Source organism: Entelurus aequoreus, linkage group LG08 (genome assembly GCF_033978785.1).
Source record: "Entelurus aequoreus isolate RoL-2023_Sb linkage group LG08, RoL_Eaeq_v1.1, whole genome shotgun sequence".
Lineage (NCBI taxonomy): Eukaryota > Metazoa > Chordata > Actinopteri > Syngnathiformes > Syngnathidae > Entelurus > Entelurus aequoreus.
In genome coordinates, this window is record NC_084738.1 from 9044335 (window position 1) to 9066656 (window position 22322).

Consider the following 22322-nt stretch of genomic DNA (forward strand, 5'->3'; position numbering starts at 1 on the left):
CCCATTACTTTCTTTAGTTTGTGAAACTTGCCAAAATGGCTCTTTGAGTGGTAAAGGTTGCCGACCCCTGTGATATACCATTGATATTTTTTTATTATTATTTGAAACTCGATTTTGCACATCACTATAAAGTTATATAAGCCTTGCTTGTTCAATATTCAATGCAAAACTTGTTTGGGTCCCTATTAAAAGGTTCATTTGTTCAACCTTGGCCCGCGGCTTTGTTCAGTTTTAAATTTTGTCCCACTCTGTATTTTGAGTTTGACACCCCTGATTGACAGGGTGAGCGTGTTTGTGTTCTTAGCCAGCGAATGATGACAAAGTCACGGACAAAAGCCGACTTGTCGCACCTTCCAGAAACGGTTACTTCCACTTTGCATTCTGCCGCGTTCACATGCATGTGTTCAGTTTGCCGCCGTTCCCTCCAAGGGCAACAATCGTTCAACTGTGGCCAGCTCAAAGAGCTCCGCAACTCATTAAAGAGCCGTTGGGGACGATCAACACGGCGCTAGTACGCACCTGCTTGCTAACAATCCCTAACCAGAAGTCATCGCCCCGTTCTGTAAACGGCTGCTTTGCTAACGATAAAACGCAGAGAGAGGCAACACTGCGTATTATCGACGCATTTATTAAGAGCAATGAGCGGCTCTTTAAATTTTAAGGCCTTCTTCTTTTTTACTGCGGATGAAAGACGCATCGTCAATATGCATGAGGCAATATGTGAAGAAAGGGAGAAGTGTGGAGGGTGCTTCAGCCGCGGGGATGTCATTAATTTCTATTACTATCTTGATGATGACATCCACAACATAACATTACAAGTAACTGAGACAGACGACATCATTAGTGGTAAGAATAAGTAGGCAATTTCTTTTGTGTAAATATGAGAGGTTTTTTTATAGGGCTGCAACGTTTAATCTAGAGATGTCCGATAATGGCTTTTTTTGCCGATATCCGATATTCCGATATTGTCCAACTCTTGATTACAGATTCCGATATCAACCGATACCGATATATACAGTCGTGGAATTAACACATTATGCTTAATTTTGTTTTGATGGGGGTGGGGGAGGGTTTGAGGTGGGGGGTAGCGGGGGGTTGTATATTGTAGCATCCCGGAAGAGTTAGTGCTGCAAGGGGTTCTGGGTATTTGTTCTGTTTTGTTACGGTGCGGATGTTCTCCCGAAATGAGTTTGTCATTCTTGTTTGGTGTGGGTTCACAGTGTGGCGCATATTTGTAACAGTGTTAAAGTTGTTTATACGTCTACCCTCAGTGTGACCTGTATGGCTGTTGACCAAGTATGCCTTGCATTCACTTGTGTGTGTGTGAAAAGCCGTAGATATTATGTGATTGGGCCGGCACGCAAAGGCAGCGCCTTTAAAGGCCTACTGAAAGCCACTACTACCGACCACACAGTCTTGATAGTTTATATATCAATGATGAAATCTTAACATTGCAACACATGCCAATACGGCCGGGTTAGATTAGTAAAGTGCAATTTTAAATTTCCCAAGAAATATCCTGCTGAAAACGTCTCGGTATGATGACGTTTGCGCGTGACGTCACGGATTGTGGCCGGCTATTAAGTCGTCTGTTTTCATCGCAAAATTCCACAGTATTCTGGACATCAGTGTTGGTGAATCTTTTGCAATTTGTTTAATGAACAATGGAGACAGCAAAGAAGAAAGCTGTAGGTGGGAAGCGGTGTATTAGCGGCCGGCTGCAGCAACACAAACACGTAGCCAGTGTTTCATTGTTTACATTCCCGAAAGATGACAATCAAGCTTTACCAATGGCCTGTGGAGAACTGGGACAACAGAGACTCTTACCAGGAGGACTTTGAGTTGGATACGCGGTACCGTGAGTACGCAGCTGCGGCTTCCAAACATTTGATCGCTTGCCCGTACGTGTGTGCCGCTATGTGCATGTCACGTACGTAACTTTGGGGACTTTGGGGAAATATATGTGCTTTGCGGAGGTGAACGGTACTTTGGGCTGTGGGATTGAGTGTGTTGTGCGGGTGTTTGAGTTGTATTGGCGGGTTATATGGACGGGAGGGGGGAGGTGTTTATTATGCGGGATTAATTTGTGGCATATTAAATATAAGCCTGGTTGTGTTGTGGCTAATAGAGTATATATATGTCTTGTGTTTATTTACTGTTTTAGTCATTCCCAGCTGAATATCAGGTCCCACCCGCCTCTCACAGCATCTTCCATATCTGAATCGCTTCCACTGCCCTCTAGTCCTTCACTCTCACTTTCCTCATCCACAAATCTTTCATCCTCGCTCAAATTAATGGGGAAATCGTCGCTTTCTCGGTCCGAATCGCTCTCGCTGCTGGTGGCTATGATTGTAAACAATGTGCAGATGTGAGGAGCTCCACAACCTGTGATGTCACGCTACTTCCGGTACAGGCAAGGCTTTTTTCATCAGCGACCAAAAGTTGCGAACTTTATCGTCGATGTTCTCTACTAAATCCTTTCAGCAAAAATATGGCAATATCGCGAAATGATCAAGTATGGCACATAGAATGGACCTGCTATCCCCGTTTAAATAAGAAAATCACATTTCAGTAGGCCTTTAAGGTTTATTGGCGCTCTGTACTTCTCCCTACGTCCGTGTACCACTCCGTACAGCGGCGTTTTAAAAGGTCATACATTTTCCTTTTTGAAACCGATACCGATAATTTCCGATATTACATTTTAAAGCATTTATCGGCCGATAATATCTCTAGTTTAATCGATTAGAAAAATCGCATTGAGGTTATAAAAGTGTGTTTCATCCGATTTATTAAATCGATAAGTGTACTCGATTACTAAAATAATCAATAGTTGCTGGCCTAGTTTTATATGTTCCATTTATGACCCACCTATGTTGATAATGTTAACACGCTAATGCTGGCAGGCAGCCCTTTGGTAATGAAATACACACGTGATTAATTAGGCTTGTTTTTCTACATAGCCTATTATTACTAAAAACTGCATCCAAGGCCATGTTTTTAGGGTTTTTCTGGCCCCGAACAAAATGTTGTTTACAGTATACCCATTATAGTGTCTCAAAGTGTGCTTTTTTTAATTTTTTTTTATATAAATATGGAATTTTGTCGAGGCTCCAACCAATTATTCATGTTTACATTGTTTCTTATAGCAGTGTTTTTCAAGCTTCTTTGAGCCAAGGCACATTTTTTTCATAAAAAAAAAATACGGAGGCACACCACCAGCAGAAAAGGTTAAAAAATGAAACTCCACCAGGTTGTCGTGCCTTATTTTGAGTTTGTTGTTGTTTCCTGTGTGTCGTGCTTGAGTTCCTGTCTTGCGCTGTTAATTTGGTGACCCTTCCTGTTTTGTTGGTGTTCTCCTGTAGCAGCGTCACGCCTTCCTTTGAGTTCTATTGCTTTGTTTTTGCAATCAAGACTAAGTTGTGCGTACGCTATCCTTCTTTGTGGGGACACTGTTGATTATCATGTCGTGTACGGATGTACTTTGTGGACGCCGTCTCCGCTCCACATGCTGTAAGTTTTTGCTGTCGTCCAGCATTCTGTTTTTGTTTACTTTGTAGCCAGTTCAGTTTTACTTTTGTTTTGCATAACCATCCCTATGTTTCAGTGCCTTTTCCTAGCGGGACTTGCCTACGGATGTACTTTGTGGACGCCGTCTCCGCTCCACACGCTGTAAGTTTTTGCTGTCGTCCAGCATTCTGTTTTTGTTTACTTTGTAGCCAGTTCAGTTTTACTTTCGTTTTGCATAACCATCCCTATGTTTCAGTGCCTTTTTCTAGCGGGACTTGCCTACGGATGTACTTTGTGGACGCCGTCTCCGCTCCACACGCTGTAAGTTTTTGCTGTCGTCCAGCATTCTGTTTTTGTTTACTTTGTAGCCAGTTCAGTTTTACTTTTGTTTTGCATAACCATCCCTATGTTTCAGTGCCTTTTCCTAGCGGGACTTGCCTACGGATGTACTTTGTGGACGCCGTCTCCGCTCCACACGCTGTAAGTTTTTGCTGTCGTCCAGCATTCTGTTTTTGTTTACTTTGTAGCCAGTTCAGTTTTACTTTCGTTTTGCATAACCATCCCTATGTTTCAGTGCCTTTTCCTAGCGGGACTTGCCTACGGATGTACTTTGTGGACGCCGTCTCCGCTCCACACGCTGTAAGTTTTTGCTGTCGTCCAGCATTCTGTTTTTGTTTACTTTGTAGCCAGTTCAGTTTTACTTTTGTTTTGCATAACCATCCCTATGTTTCAGTGCCTTTTCCTAGCGGGACTTGCCTTTTGTTCATTTTTGGTTTAAGCCTTTCATACCTTTTACATACCAAAAAAGGTTGAAAAACACTATACTAAACAACGGCACATTATTGTAATTATTGATTTGCAAAAAACATTTTTTGGACCAATTAGGTGAAGTTGCATAATTTCCCACGGCACACCGGACAATATCTCACGGCACACTGGTTGAAAAACACTGTCTTATAGGGTACTATGCTTCACTATTCAGTCTTTTTGGTTTGTGAACCATGTTCAAGAATCAATTAAGTTCGTAAAATGAGATTCTACTGTATATATATCGGCCATATCAAACATAAGGGGGTAGGGCATCAACAATCTCTTTATTATAAAAAACTACGCAACTACAACGGCAAGCTAAACTGTTAGAATAATTGTATCTAAGTTATCACAAGACTTTGTGTTACATTGAGTTCCCGGCGAGAGGAAAAAAGCTTGTCTTTAATCCTACCAATCAAAAGGCTTGTAAAACTCCACTGTGTAGGATGGGAAGCAACATGAAGGTGTTCTGTTTATTTCATGTATTGTACTCAACAGAAAGATATTGTCTTGACCCAAGAACTACAAAAGCGGAGAGGAAGCAGGGCCCGACTCCCCTCAAGGCGACCTTTTCTGTGAACTGTTTTACGACCTTTTCTTTTGAACTGTTGTAATCAAAGGCGATGGCTGTTTACGACCCACGTCCCTTAGAAACAGCTGTTGCCATGTAATCAGGGAAAGTCCAAATAAAAGAGGAGACGTACAATCTTTCGTCAGAGCGCGTTGAGACACTGCGCAAGGGTACAGTGTCCAGGCGTCTCTCCTCAATTGAGCCAAATTTAATTCTGTGTCTGTTTAATTATTTGCTTCTTGTTTTGTTTAATAGATGTCATCAGTGTTTGAACCTGACATGGAGATTGGGCAAAGTATATTTTAATTGGTGTTGGGAGTTAATTCTGGAAGTGTAAAAATTGTAACAACAACCATCCAATAGTTTCAGAATACGGAAAACCATTGCATCTAATAGAGAATGTCTCATGTGCACCCCTGGTGGTGAAACCTATCAAAATTAGGGTGGTCCCAAAAAGGAGAGATTTTTCAAATTGACCGTGTGTCGGTTTTAAAAGTGCTCCCCCTCTGGTCAACATATGAAATAACAAGTGTGTGTAAAAATGTGAAGTGCTCCCCCTCTGGCCAACATGAAATAACAAGTGTGTGTAAAAATGTGAAGTGCTCCCCCTCTGGCCAACATATGTAATAACAAGTGTGTGTAAGAAATTGAAATGCACCCCCTTTGGCCAAAATGTGTTAAAAAAATAAATACATATGTATATAGAGACATACTGTAATAACTTGAAGTTAATAATGAAGATTAAAAAACAATTACAAACAAAACAAATAATAAATGAACTAAAAGCAGTCTTTTTCTCACAATGTGTCGACTTTTTTCTTATGAAATTGGTAACAATTTCTCATATTCTTTCTGTTTCTGTAATAATGCAATATTTTCTCGTAAAATTGTTACTTTTTGACGTAAAATTGTTACTTTTTAATGCAAAATGGTGACATTTGTCATAAAATTCTGACTTTTATCACAATATTGCCAATTTTTTTGTTGTTCTCGTAAAATAGTGACAGAATTTTTTTAATAAGATTATGACTTCTGTCACAATTTTGCCAAGTAAAATTCAGATTATTGTTATAATATTGCCAACATTTTTAAGTTTTCTAATAAAATTGTGAGTTTTGTCAAGTAAAAATTACGACTCTTTTCATAAAATTGCCAACATTTTGAGCTTTTCTTCTAAAATTGCGACTGTTGAGTAAAATACCAACTTTTGTCATAATATTGCACAAATGTTCAGTTTCTCTCGTAAAATTTTTACTTGTGTTGAGTAAAATTGCGACTTATTATAGTACTGCCAAAATTCAAAGTTTTTCTTGTAAAATTGTGAACTTTTTCTTGTGAAATTGGTTACAATTTCTCATAGTCTTTCTGTTTCTGCAATAATGCAATATTTTCTCGTAAAATTTTTACTCTTTATTGCAAAACGGTGACATTTGTCATAAAATTCTGACTTTTATCACAATATTGCCAATTTTTTTGTTGTTCTCGTAAAATAGTGACAGAATTTTTTAATAAGATTATGACTTTTGTCACAATTTTGCCAAGTAAAATTCTGGTTATTGGTATAATATTGCCAACCTTCTTAAGTTTTCTAATAAAATTGTGAGTTTTGTCGAGTAAAATTACGACTCTTTTCATAAAATTGCCAACATTTTGAGCTTTTCTTGTAAAATTGCGACTGTTGAGTAAAATACCAACTTTTGTCATAATATTGCACAAATGTTCAGTTTCTCTCATAAAATGTTTACTTGCGTTGAGTAAAATTACGACTTTTATTATAATACTGCCAAAATTCAACGTTTTGTTGTAAAATTGTGACCTTTTTCTTGTGAAATTGGTTACAATTTCTCATATTCTTTCTGTTTCTGCAATAATACAATATTTTCTCGTAAAATTGTTACTTATTGACGTAAAATTGTTACTCTTTAATGCAAAATGGTGACATTTGTCATAAAATTCTGACTTTTATCACAATATTGCCAATTTTTTTATTGTTCCTCGTAAAATAGAGACACCATTTTTTTATAAAATTATGACTTCTGTCACAATTTTGCTGAGTAAAATTCCGATTATTGTTATAATATTGCCAACATTTTTAAGTTTTCTAATAAAATTGTGAGTTTTGTCGCGTAAAATTACGACTCTTTTTATAAAATTGCCTAAAATGTTGAGCTTTTCTTCTAAAATTGCGACTGTTATTGAGTAAAATTCCAACTTTTGTCATAATATCGCGCAAATGTTCGGTTTTTCTCGTAAAATCATGACTTGCGTTGAGTAAAATTACGACTTTTATTATAATACTGCCAAAATTCAACGTTTTGTTGTAAAATTGTGACCTTTTTCTTATGAAATTGGTTACAATTTCTCATATTCTTTCTGTTTCTGCAATAATGCAATATTTTCTCGTAAAATTGTTACTTTTTGACATAAAATGTTTACTTTTTAATGCAAAATGGTGACATTTGTCATAAAATTCTGACTTTTATCACAATATTGCCAATTTTTTTGTTGTTCTCGTAAAATAGTGACACCATTTTTTAATAAAATTATGACTTCTGTCACAATTTTGCAGAGTAAAATTCCGATTATTGTTATAATATTGCCAACATTTTTAAGTTTTCTAATAAAATTGTGAGTTTTGTCGCGTAAAATTACGACTCTTTTCATAAAATTGCCTAAAATGTTGAGCTTTTCTTCTAAAATTGCGACTGTTATTGAGTAAAATTCCAACTTTTGTCATAATATCGCGCAAATGTTCGGTTTTTCTCGTAAAATCATGACTTGCGTTGAGTAAAATTACGACTTTTATTATAATACTGCCAAAATTCAACGTTTTGTTGTAAAATTGTGACCTTTTTCTTGTGAAATTGGTTACAATTTCTCATATTCTTTCTGTTTCTGCAATAGTGCAATATTTTCTCGTAAAATTGTTACTTTTTGACGTAAAATTGTTACTCTTTAATGCAAAATGGTGACATTTGTCATAAAATTCTGACTTTTATCACAATATTGCCAATTTTTTTGTTGTTCTCGTAAAATAGTGACAGAATTTTTTAATAAGATTATGACTTCTGTCACAATTTTGCTGAGTAAAATTCCAATTATTGTTATAATATTGACAACATTTTTAAGTTTTCTAATAAAATTGTGAGTTTTGTCGCGTAAAATTACGACTCTTTTCATAAAATTGCCAACATTTTGAACTTTTCTTCTAAAATTGCGACTGTTGAGTAAAATACCACCTTTTGTCATAATATTGCACAAATGTTCAGTTTCTCTCGTAAAATTTTTACTTGTGTTGAGTAAAATTACGACTTTTATTATAATACTGCCAAAATTCAACGTTTTGTTGTAAAATTGTGACCTTTTTCTTGTGAAATTGGTTACAATTTCTCATATTCTTTCTGTTTCTGCAATAATGCAATATTTTCTCGTAAAACTGTTACTTTTTGACGTAAAATTGTTACTCTTTAATGCAAAATGGTGACATGTCATAAAATTCTGACTTTTATCACAATATTGCCAATTTTTTTATTGTTCCTCGTAAAATAGTGACACCATTTTTTAAATAAAATTATGACTTCTGTCACAATTTTGCCGAGTAAAATTCCGATTATTGTTATAATATTGCCAACATTTTTAAGTTTTCTAATAAAATTGTGAGTTTTGTCGAGTACAATTACGACTCTTTTCATAAAATTGCCAACATTTTGAGCTTTTCTGCTAAAATTGCGACTGTTGAGTAAAATACCAACTTTTGTCATAATATTGCACAAATGTTCAGTTTCTCTCGTAAAATTTTTACTTGTGTTGAGTAAAAATACGACTTTTATTATGGTACTGCCAAAATTCAAAGTTTTTCTTGTGAAATTGTGACCTTTTTCTTGTGAAATTGGTTACAATTTCTCATATTCTTTCTGTTTCTGCAATAATGCAATATTTTCTCGTAAAATTGTTACTTTTTGACGTAAAATTGTTACTCTTTAATGCAAAATGGTGACATTTGTCATAAAATTCTGACTTTTATCACAATGTTGCCAATTTTTTTGTTGTTCTCGTAAAATAGTGACAGAATTTTTTTAATAAGATTATGACTTCTGTCACAATTTTGCTGAGTAAAATTCCAATTATTGTTATAATATTGCCAACATTTTTAAGTTTTCTAATAAAATTGTGAGTTTTGTCAAGTAAAAATTACGACTCTTTTCATAAAATTGCCAACATTTTGACCTTTTCTTCTAAAATTGCGACTGTTGAGTAACATACCAACTTTTGTCATAATATCGCGCAAATGTTCGGTTTTTCTCGTAAAATCATGACTTGCGTTGAGCAAAATTACGACTTTTATTATAATACTGCCAAAATTCAACGTTTTGTTGTAAAATTGTGACCTTTTTCTTGTGAAATTGGTTACAATTTCTCATATTCTTTCTGTTTCTGCAATAATGCAATATTTTCTCGTCAAATTGTTACTTTTTGACGTACAATTGTTACTCTTTAATGCAAAATGGTGACATTTGTCATAAAATTCTGACTTTTATCACAATGTTGCCAATTTTTTTATTATTCCTCGTAAAATAGTGACACCATTTTTTAAAATAAAATTATGACTTCTGTCACAATTTTGCCGAGTAAAATTCCGATTATTGTTATAATATTGCCAACATTTTTAAGTTTTCTACTAAAATTGTGAATTTTGTCGCGTAAAATTACGACTCTTTTCATAAAATTGCCAACATTTTGAGCTTTTCTTCTAAAATTGCGACTGTTATTGAGTAAAATTCCAACTTTTGTCATAATATTGCGCAAATGTTCAGTTTCTCTTGTAAAATTACGACTTTTATTATAATACTGCCAAAATTCAACGATTTTCTTGTAAAACTGTGACCTTTTTCTTGTGAAATTCCAACTCATTTTTCACAACAAGCTATTTTATATTTACATCGTTTGTATTAGGGTTGCCAAACATTCCTTGAAAAATGAAGTCGCCCATTATTGAGAAACAAAAGTATGCCACAATCAGATAAGGTTTGTAAAATGTCTAATTAATGAATTAATGACAGGGCACTTTATAAGAAGTGATATATTATGGTGTAATAATACACAGTTCCACCTTCAGTGGTAGAGAATTGCATTAGGAAGGGTATATTAGTAGACAAGGCCAACAAGGTGTCCCTTACTGTATTTATTTTTCAGGGATTTGGAAATTCCAGCCAAAACGACCATTCATTAGCTTTTCCTCCCCAGCTCCTGTCATCCATTTTTTTTTACAAGCATCCCGCTGGATTCACGCTTCATCGCAACCAGACAGTTTAATTACGGGGCAGGACGAATTAAAGTGCGCCCTTGTGGGGAAATATCACCAGCCTTATTTCTTCATTAGCAATGAATCGGCGCGTGGGGGTTGGAAATGAGCGCAGATCAAAGCGTGTACTCCCGACGCTTTCTCGACGGTGGATCAGTAGACGGATGAGTTCAAAGCGGGGAAAAAGAGTGAACAAGAGCCGTTTTGATGTGGTCGGCAGGCGGAAACTGAAAATAAAAGCGTCTGTTGGCTTGCCACCGAGAGTGGAGATGTTGTTTGTCCGCGGGCGGGGGAGCTCTTTTTAGGAGGATGAGAAAGGAGGAACAGTAAAGACCTCTGTGAATGTTTTGAACTCCTGTTTCGCGGCCAGTGTTGTATTGAGAAGAAAATGCAGCCCCGGGGAATTAAAGCATCGCTTGGATGTCTCACTACAATCCTCTTGTGTATGTTGTGATGTCAACAACACCCCAAAGTCCCCTCAAGGACAGCTTGTGAGTTTGAGTTTGAGTTTGAGTTTATTTCGAACATGCAAGCAGTGTGTGTGTGTTCTTGTATTTCTACCCTTCTTGAGACATCGACAAGGAAAAGTAGCTTCCATATGAGGACCGGTGAACAAGTTAAGACCGAAATCATGGTCCCAATACGGAAAACCATTGCATCTTAATAGAGGATCTATCACATCTATCAAAATTAGGGTGGTCCCAAAAAGGAGAGATTTTTCAAATTGACTGTGTGTCGGTTTTAAAAGTGCTCCCCCTCTGGTCAACATATGAAATAACAAGTGTGTGGAAAAATTGAAAGTGCTCCCCCTCTGGCCAACATATGTAATGTAATGTAACAATTTAAAAAAAAAATGTATATAGAGGCATACTGTAATAACTTGAAGTTAATAATAAAGTAAATTATCTTTAAAAACCAACTGCAAAAATAAATAAATAAATTTACTTAAAGCTTACCTTTTTTATATTTGCATAGTATGTATATATTATTAATGTTGTAAATACACATCTTTATATATCTAGAAAGGGTGGTCCTAAAGAGGTAGGCATTTTTCAGAGGTCTCAAGAAGGAAAGAAATACAAGAGTGTGTGTGTGCGTGTGTGTGTGTGTGTGTTCTTGTATTTCTACCCTCATTGAGACATCGACAAGGAAAAGTACTTTCCATATGAGGACCTGTGAACAAGTTAGGACCGAAACCATGGTCCCAATACGGAAAACCATTGCATCTAACAGAGAGCCAAATACTAGAGTCCGTGAACATTGCACCAAAGTCAGGATTTTTTGTTGATTTAATGTGCATACAAAAGTAAACACTGACAGGTGCAAAGGCAGCAATATATGATAAAGCAAGAGGGCAGCTAAAAAGGACTTCCCTATTCATCCCCAAAAAAAACCGCCAAGTGAACAGCTGATTTTAAGACTTCTGGTGCTGACATAAGACAACCCGCGTCCCATATGTGACCAGGGTGGTCCCAAAAAGGAGGGATTTTTCAAATTGACTGTGTGTCGGTTTTAAAAGTGCTCCCCCTCTGGTCAACATATGAAATAACAAGTGTGTGTAAAAATTTGAAGCGCTCCCCCTCTGGCCAACATATGTAATAACAAGTGTGTGTAAAAATTTGAAGCGCTCCCCCTCTGGCCAACATATGTAATAACAAGTGTGTGTAAGGAATTGTAATGTGCCCCCTTTGTCCAAAATGAATGAATGTATATAGAGAAATACTGTAATAACTTGAAGTAAATAATGAAGATTAAAAACCAATTACAAACAAAAAAAATTTTTTAATAAATAAATTAACTAAAAGCAGTTTTTTTCTCACAATGCGTCAACATTTTTCTTATGAAATTGGGAACAATTTCTCATATTCTTTGTGTTCCTGCAATATTGCAATATTTTCTCGTAAAATTGTTACTTTTTGATGTCAAATTATTACTTTTTAATGCAAAATGGTGACATTTGTCATAAAATTCTGACTTTTGTCACAATTTTGCCAAGTGAAATTCCGATTATTATTATAATATTGCCAAAATGTTAAAGTTTTCTTATAAAATTGTGATTTTTGTCGAGTAAAATTACGACTCTTTTCATAAAATTGCCAAAATGTTAAGCTTTTCTTGTTAAATTGCGACAGTTATTGAGCAAAATTCCAACTTTTATCATAATTTTGCACAAATGTTCAGTTTTTCTTGTAAAATTTTGAATTGCGTTGAGTAAAATTACGACTTCTATTATAATACTGCCAAAATTCTAAGTTATTCTTGTTAAATTGTGACCTTTTTCTTGTGAAATTCCAACAAATTTTTCACAAAAAGCCATTTTATGTTTACATAGTATGTATATATTATTAATGGTGTAAATACAAATCTTTATATATCTAGAAAGGGTGGTCCTAAAGAGGTAGTAATTTTTCGAAGGTCTCAAGAAGGTAACAAATACAAGAGAGAGAGAGAGAGTGTGTGTGTGTGTGTGTGTGTGTGTGTGTGTGTGTGTGTGTGTGTGTGTGTGTGTGTGTGTGTGTGTGTGTGTGTGTGTGTGTGTGTGTGTGTGTGTGTGTGTGTGTGTGTGTGTGTGTGTGTGTGTGTCTATTGTGGACCTGGTACTAAAATGGATACATGCTGCAAGGTCCTATTGACATAGCCGCAATCAACAAATAATAGAGCTACAGATAGGTTGTAAAAAATGCAGAGAATAATTTTGCCACACTTAGTGTGACAATCATTGGTACTTTAAATTTAACAACACACAGGCACAGTAGACAACATTAGCGGCGCCCCCTATGGGTACTGTTCAAAATGCTTTGGAAAACCTATTAGTATATATATATATATATACATACATACACACACACACACACACACACACACACACACACACATATATATATATATATATATATATATATATATATATATATATATATATATATATATATATATATATATATATATATATATATATATATATATATATATATATATATATATATATATATATATATATATATATATGTATATATATATATATAGTACAGGCCAACAGTTTGGACACACCTTCTCATTCAATGCGTTTTCTTTATTTTCATGACTATTTACATTGTAGATTGTCACTGAGGGCATCAAAACTATGAATGAACACATGTGGAGTTATGTACTTAACAAAAAAAGGTGAAATAACTGAAAACATGTTTTATATTCTAGTTTCTTCAAAATAGCCACCCTTTGCTCTGATCACTGCTTTGCACGCTCTTGGCATTCTCTCGGTGAGCTTCAAGAGGTAGTCACCTGAAAGTGTTTTCACTTCACAGGTGTCATAGTTTTGATGCCTTCAGTGACAATCTACAATGTAAATAGTCATGAAAATAAAGAAAACGCATTATATATATATATATATATATATATATATATATATATATATATATATATATATATATATATATATATATATATATATATATATATATATATATATATATATATATATATATATATATACACATGCATACATATATATATATATATATATATATATATATATATATATATATATATATATATATATACTGTATATATATATATATACATACATACATACATATATATATGTATGTATGTGTATATATATATATACATACATACATACATATATATCTATATACATGCACACATATATATACATACATACATATATATATATCTATATACATGCACACATATATATATACATACATATACATACATACATACATACATACATACATACATACATATATATATATATATATATATATATGTGCATGTATATATATATATATATATATATATATATATATATATATATATATATATATATATATATATATATATATATATATATATTTACAGAGATATATACAGAGATTTTCTGAGGAATCTCCTGAGGATTGAGGAAACCCCTCATGAAACAGGCCTGTAGAGATGAAATAGTCTTGTGATTTTTTCCCCCCCCACACACACACACACATACATATATATATATATATATATATATATATATATATATATATATATATATATATATATATATATATATATATATATATATATATATATATATTCAAAGTTTTATAATTATTAGACAAACGGTCAATGAATTGCTGGATAATCACCAGCTCATTAGTCTGGTTCAACATCCTGTATCAACGCCCCCCCCCCGGTTGTGACCTTGCGGAGTTAAGAGTTTGGTGATCTATGGCATGTCATTAAACATCGCTGCCATGCTCCGCCGCCATGCAATGACGAAAACTCAAAAACGTCCACAATTTGGCAACCCCTTATCGGTTTAGTACATATGGTTTAAATTTGCCAACAATCGGATCAAATATGTCCATGAAGCTCATCTATGAAGAAAGCCAGAAAAGGCCAAAATGACCAAAACGGACAACTTTCTGTGTGATTTCGGGAATAGCTCCTTGAGGCTTTTTTATTTTTTCTTATTTTATTTTTTTTGTCAATTCACTCGTGATGGGTGTGCCGGGCACATTTCGTGCTGCTAAGTGGCATGGGATTCAGGGGCTTGAAATTTTCAAAGAAAAAGCCTCAGGGGGATACAAATGTGAGAATATGATATCCCCCACTTAAGCACCTATTTGTATCTTTTCGGCACAGACTGTGTTCCGAATGTGTGATACGCTTGCACTTTAAGCCTATTGCAGTCAGTTTACTTTGATTTTGTCGTGACCACATTGTATAAAGGTGATCAATGGACTATTGATCACTAAGTACACACGCTCTTCTTTAGCACAGATGAGACAGGAATCGCTTTGTTGTGCATGCAGAGAAAGTGAAACTCAACTTTCAGTCTTTTCACCCACACAGATTGCATATTATTAAAAAAAAGCAGCACTCACATCTCGGAAGCGATTCCAGTGCTTGATCTTGCGGTTGCTGTACTGCGAGACGGTCGACAGCCACCGCTGGTCCATCAAATTGGCGCCTCTGCCTGGCGCCGCTCTCTCCTCCTCCCGATCCTCCGCCTCCATCCCGTCTCTGGCAGCATCCAGCCGCAGGGAGAAGGCGGCGAGCAGCAGGCAAAGGCAGGCGGCCGCGTGGGAGCTCCGAGTCGCCACCATGGTGATGCTGTGTCGGCGCTGCTGATGCTGATGGTGGAGGATACTCATGCGAGACTGCCGCTGCCTCGCCACTCTGACTAGGACACAGGGGGGAGGAGGAGGAGGAGAGAGCCACAAAGAGGGCGGAGAGATTACATACTGTCTTCATTTCCGCTCGCTCGCTGTCTTTATCACCTCCTCCAAGGATGTTTGATTGTTTGAGTGCGACTTCCTGTTTACGCTTTTTCACGGCAACATATTTTAAGAGCATCAGTCAAATCATATCCTGTTTGAATGGCATACTGAGTTTAAACCAGTTATGATCCAGGATGGACATTTTGGCTGCGTTCACACTGTTTGTTTGTCAAATCCGATCTTTTTATCACAAAATAAAAGTTGTACGGGATATTTTGCTTTGATGTCTGCTTGAAGAACGTGTCAAGAGTGGTGGAACTTTTTTTATTTTCCCGAGTATAAGTCGCACCTGCAGAAAATGCATAATAAAGAAGAAAAAAAAAACATATACAAGTCGCACTGGAGTATAAGTCGCACCGGAGTATAAGTCGCACCGGACGAAAATGCATAATAAAGAAGGAAAAAAACATATACAAGTCGCACTGGAGTATAAGTCGCACTGGAGTATAAGTCGCACCGGACGAAAATGCATAATAAAGAAGGAAAAAAACATATACAAGTCGCACTGGAGTATAAGTCGCACCGGAGTATAAGTCGCACCGGGCGAAAATGCATAATAAAGAAGGAAAAAAACATATACAAGTCGCACTGGAGTATAAGTCGCACTGGAGTATAAGTCGCACCGGACGAAAATGCATAATAAAGAAGGAAAAAAACATATACAAGTCGCACTGGAGTATAAGTCGCACCGGAGTATAAGTCGCACCGGACGAAAATGCATAATAAAGAAGGAAAATAACACATACAAGTCGCACTGGAGTATAAGTCGCACTGGAGTATAAGTCGCACCGGACGAAAATGCATAATAAAGAAGGAAAAAAACATATACAAGTTGCACTGGAGTATAAGTCGCACTGGAGTATAATTCGCACCGGAGTATAAGTCGCACCGGACGAAAATGCATAATAAAGAAGAAAAAAAATATATACAAGTCGCACTGGAGTATAAGTCGCACCGGAGTATAAGTCGCACCTGCAGAAAATGCATAATAAAGAAGGAAAAAAACATATACAAGTCGCACTGGAGTATAAGTCGCACTGGAGTATAAGTCGCACCGGACGAAAATGCATAATAAAGAAGGGAAAAAACATATACAAGTCGCACTGGAGTATAAGTCGCACCGGAGTATAAGTCGCACCGGACGAAAATGCATAATAAAGAAGGAAAATAACACATACAAGTCGCACTGGAGTATAAGTCGCACCGGAGTATAAGTCGCACCGGCCGAAAATGCATAATAAAGAAGGAAAAAAACATATACAAGTTGCACTGGAGTATAAGTCGCACTGGAGTATAAGTCGCACTGGAGTATAAGTCGCACCGGCCGAAAATGCATAATAAAGAAGGAAAAAAACATATGCAAGTCGCACTGGAGTATAAGTCGCACCGGAGTATAAGTCGCACCGGACGAAAATGCATAATAAAGAAGGAAAAAAACATATACAAGTCGCACTGGAGTATAAGTCGCACCGGAGTATAAGTCGCACCTGCAGAAAATGCATAATAAAGAAGGAAAAAAACATATACAAGTCGCACTGGAGTATAAGTCGCACTGGAGTATAAGTCGTACCGGACGAAAATGCATAACAAAGAAGGAAAAAAACATATACAAGTCGCACTGGAGTATAAGTCGCACCGGAGTATAAGTCGCACCTGCAGAAAATGCATAATAAAGAAGGAAAAAAACATATACAAGTCGCACTGGAGTATAAGTCGCACCGGAGTATAAGTCGCACCGGTCGAAAATGCATAATAAAGAAGGAAAAAAACCATATACAAGTCGCACTGGAGTATAAGTCGCACCGGAGTATAAGTCGTACCGGCCGAAAACGCATAATAAAGAAGGAAAAAAACATATACAAGTCGCACTGGAGTATAAGTCGCACCGGAGTATGAGTCGCACCGGACGAAAATGCATAATAAAGAAGGAAAAAAACATATACAAGTCGCACTGGAGTATAAGTCGCACCGGCCGAAAATGCATAATAAAGAAGGAAAAAAACATATATAAGTCGCACTGTAGTATAAGTCGCATTTTTTGGAGAAATTTATTTGATTAAACCCAACACCAAGAATAGACATTTGAAAGGCAATTTAAAATAAATAAAGAATAGTGAACAACAGGCTGAATAAGTGTACGTTATATGAGGCATAAATAACCAACTGAGAACGTGCCTGGTATGTTAACGTAACATATTATGGTAAGAGTCATTCAAATAACTATAACATATAGAACATGCTATACGTTTACCAAACAATCTGTCACTCCTAATCGCTAAATCCCATGAAATCTTATACGTCTAGTCTCTTACGTGAATGAGCTAAATCATATTATTTGATATTTTACGGTAATGTGTTAATAATTTCACACATAAGTCGCTCCTGAGTATAAGTCGCACCCCCGGCCAAACTATGAAAAAAACTGCGACTTATAGTCCGAAAAATACGGTATTTGCTTTTATGCACCAAGGTACGTCGTTGATTTACCTTTGGATTCATAAGCTAAGCCCCCCTTGTTCGCTATTCCGTAAGCGTCCCGTGTTATCGGTACGCTGGTGCTCTTTTGGTTTGTATCCCGCATGATTTATGGACATTAAATCCTTTTCTTACCTGCACCTTGCCTCCGGAGTTTAAGTCGCACCCAAACCACCAAACTATGAAAAAAACTGCGACTTACAGTCCGAAAAATACGGTATTTCTTTTACAACTGTTTTGCAGAGTTACCGTATTTTTCGGACTATAAGGCTCACTTAAAATCTTTTTTTTCCCCTCAAGACTCGACAGTGCGCCTAATGTACGGAATAATTCTGTTTTTGCTTCCCGACATAGAAGCAATTTTTTTTTTTAGTACATGGTGTAATGATAAGTGTGACCAGTAGATGGCAGTCAAACATAACAGATACGTGTAGACTGCAATATGATGGCAACATGACTCAAGTAAAACAACACCAACCATTTTATATGTTCCATTGAAAATATAGAAACATTACACACCGCGCACAAAAGTCTATCAAAAACGTTTTAGTATGACTTTGGTAAGCTACGAAGCCGCACCGCTTGATGGATTGTACTGTGCTTCAACATAGGAGTATTATTATGGTGTGTGTATAAGGTAAGACATATTATCTGGCGTTTTGTTTCGCAATATTATGCAAAAGCAACTATCTTACCTTCTGGTACCTGCTGATCTGTATTTGGGATCTGCATAAATACTTAAAGGTTGCGCCTGTCCGCCCTTGTAGTCCGTGACGACACCATAGTTGATAAGCTTCTTCTTTTTCTCTATCTTCTTGTTATGGCACATTCATCCTCCACTGTTGCCATTTCTAATATAAAGTAGTGTATAGTTCTTACTTATATCTGTCAGTAAACTCGTCATGAAAGTGCTAAAACATACAGGTATAGTGAGTTTACAAAATTCACCCAAGGAACTTTAGTTATCAGAGAGTTCCGGTCAAACCGTTTTTCACGGGATGTGAAGGAGATGCTGCTCTGTTATTGATTGAAGTAAAGTCTGAATGTCATTAAAACAGTTAGCTCCATCTTTTGACACTTCTTCCACTCCCGTCCTTGCACGCTACACCGCTACAACAAAGATGACGGGGAGAAGACGCTGTCGAAGGTGAGCCACGTAAATAAGACCGCCCACAAAACGGCGCATCCGGAAGCGACTGTCAGAAAGCGGCTTGAAGATGATCTGTAAAACATCATCTATGCAACATTTTGACCTAAGAACCACCATTACATGTTATGTAGACCACAAAGAAGTGTTTGCAATTTAGAAAAAATAATAATAATAGGACTCCTTTAATCGGTGCACCTTATATATGAAAAAAGATCGAAAATAGACCATTCATCGGCAGTGCGCCTTATATACCCTATGGTCCGGAAAATAAACTATTATGAAGCTTATCGCTTTTTGACGGCGTTCAGGTCGGATGAATGCAACCGTAGCGTTCACATTGCGGACGCATCGCATTTATATCCGATTTATTTCCACATACGAAATTCGGGATTGCACTGTTCACACTGACATAAACAAATCCGATACAGGTGGCATATGGGCAAACAAATCAAAATTGACTTGAAGTGTGAACAATGCTTCTGCGGCTATCAGTGAAGTCAGCATTTGTTTGTCCTTATTATATTCTTAATAAATCAATCTGGATTTAGCTACAAATCTAACTATTAAGAGGCTAAATAAGAATATTACGTTTCAATTTCAACATAGAAATGCAAAATATCAATCCAGAGCTAATGCAGATGGGACAGTCAAAGGGCTATGTCATCAAATTAGTCATAGTTAGTTTTTGTTTATTGCATTATTAGTTCATCCTTTGAAACTAGAGTCAAACTGGATCGAGCTACAAATGTAACAAAGAGGAGCCCGAAGAACTGTTATTTCTATTTCAAAATACATTCAATTTGAAAGTTAAATACAGATTTGGCAGTCAAAAGGATAGCACTTAGTTTATCATTTGCTTTTGGTTATTGCATTCTTAATGGATTCCTTAAAACCAGAGTGAATCTGAATCTAAATACAAGTCGAACCATCAAGAGCCTCAATGATTGTTGTATATCATATTTCCCTTTCAGCTTTTGTTGACCTTTTAGTCCTAAAGATGCTCCCTCCACACCAGGGGTGTCCAAGTTGTGGCCCGGGTGCCAATTGCGGCCTGCAGCTAATTTTTTATTGGCCCACAACACCGTTTAAAGACAAAATAAACACGTTTTTGATTAGAAAACAAACAAACAAAATAAAAAAAAACGAAGGAAAAAATGGAACAGCCCAATTTGCCCCAAAAATGGGACCTGAAAACCAAATTGGCCGTTGACCTGTTTATGTACAGATTTTTTGGATTGTTGGAATTGATACAAATATTATTAAAGAATAATACAAATAATTGATTAAACTAAATTTTCTTGTTTTTTTTTGTTACATTTCTGTGTATTTATGGACCCCGTGTTGCAGAGACGGCAGGCAAGTGCAGAAAAGAAGCCCTCTTTATTAGAAAAAACGCAGGAAACACAGCTGGGAGGCGCACGAATGGAAAACAGTGCTAAGCAAGCAAAGGTACATGTCAGAATAATTGTATGTAAGTTATCACAAAACTTTCTGTTCCCGGCGAGCAGACAAAAGCTGTCTTTGATCTTACCAAGCAAAAGTCTTGTAAAACTCTACCGTGTACGATGGGAAGCGACATGAAGGTGTCGGTTTCTTTGATCTATTGTGATCCACAGGAAGATCTTGTCTTGACCCTAAGATCTACAAAGCGGAGAGGAAGCAGGGCCTGACGCAAGATCCAGGCATATTTTCTTTGAACTGTTTTGTGACAGAGGGCAACGGCTGTTTACGACCCCCTCTCCCCTTAGAAACAGCTGTTGCTATGTAATCAGGGAACGTCCAAATAAAAGAGGAGGCGTAGAACTCTCTTGTCAGAGCGTGGTGGAAGACTGTACAAGAGTACAGCCCAGACGTTTCTCCTCCATCCATCCATTTTCTACCGCTTATTCCCTTCGGGGTCGCGGGGGGCGCTGGAGCCTATCTCAGCTACAATCGGGCGGAAGGCGGGGTACACCCTGGACAAGTCGCCACCTCATCGCAGGGCCAACACAGATAGACAGACAACATTCACACCTCCTCATTGAGCTAAATTGAATCCTGTCTCTGTTTAATTCCTTGCTTCTTGTCTGTTTAATAGATGTCATCAGTGTTTGAACCTGACAGTACAACATTAACGTACAAAGCAAAATAATCAAGTCCCGAAAAGCATCCTGATTGGCAATCAGGGACAGGAGAAGGAGCCAGCGCAAACAGGATGCAGAACGAAAAGAGCGCTAAACAGGAACAAATACAAAAAATGTATAATAACTGCATGTCATGTGCAATCATGACTGGTTTTAGGATCTTGAACATACAAAAAAGTACAAAATGGCCCCTACGGCCTTAAACTTTTCTGTATGTGGCCCTCGCTGGAAAACGTTTGGACACCACTGCTCTCCACAATTAACTACCAGAACACATTCAGTGTTTCCCATAAACTGCCAAGATACCTGTGGCGGTGGGGGCGTGGTTGTGGGCGTGGTTACAGGAGTGGTCAACATGACATCATCGAGTAATTTGCATAATTTACTACAATGATATGATTTTCTCTAAAAAGGCTCAAAAAATGTATACTTACTAATTAATAATAACAGTTTTGTTTTAAACGTCCATCCATTCATCCATTTTACAATTACAACACTTTATGTACATATTTATATACAGATTTGAACAATAAGTTATTCACTGAAATATATTTATTAATTGTGGTTCTTACAAAAAATATATCTTATAAAATATAAAAGCTAAAATGTCTCTTAAAGCTCTGCCCCTTTAATTAGTGCATACTAAATAATTTAACTTTAGCCTACTACTACAACCATATTATTTACCAGCAACATAAAGTGAAACAGAGGCAGAGGCGTCCTGCCACAGTCAGTAACAAATAAACAGAAAACAGTAGTGGTCAAATACAAATAAGGCAACAAGAGAAGTATCCTACACTTCTCTTTTGTAAAGTAAATCTGAACAGCCGATATGGGCATCTACATCAACTATATGATTTGCCTGAGAAGTTGGACAGGACAAAAAAAAAAAAAAATTAAAAAATGTTTTAAAGAAATAAAAAACTTTTTTTTTTTTTTTAATTTGTGGCAGACGTAATTCTTTCGTGGCGGTCCGCCACAAATAAATGAATGTGTGGGAAACACTGACATTATTGTTCCCTTATCAAGATAATTCGGCAAGAGTCCAACACCTTCTCGTTTTAAATATGAACCCAAAAACTAGGTTAAAATCTGCATAAAT

General features: G+C 36.5%; 2 protein-coding genes across 3 annotated transcripts in view; both read right to left on the reverse strand.

Annotated features, from left to right (window-relative positions):
• The window catches only part of LOC133655366 (testican-2-like), a 79788-nt gene extending 64442 nt beyond the window's left edge, over positions 1-15346 (reverse strand). The window contains exon 1 of the mRNA XM_062055455.1: positions 15077-15346. Coding sequence (XP_061911439.1) covers positions 15077-15346 — 270 coding nt within the window. The remainder of the gene's footprint in view (positions 1-15076) is intronic.
• The window catches only part of ascc1 (activating signal cointegrator 1 complex subunit 1), a 31255-nt gene continuing 24161 nt past the window's right edge, over positions 15229-22322 (reverse strand). Inside the window, exon 10 of one of the 2 annotated variants that reach the window (XM_062055457.1) lies at positions 15229-15371. The gene's annotated coding sequence lies outside the window, so the exon portion shown is untranslated. Of the gene's footprint in view, positions 15376-22322 lie in introns of both variants that reach the window. The other variant, XM_062055456.1, reaches the window with a different exon arrangement.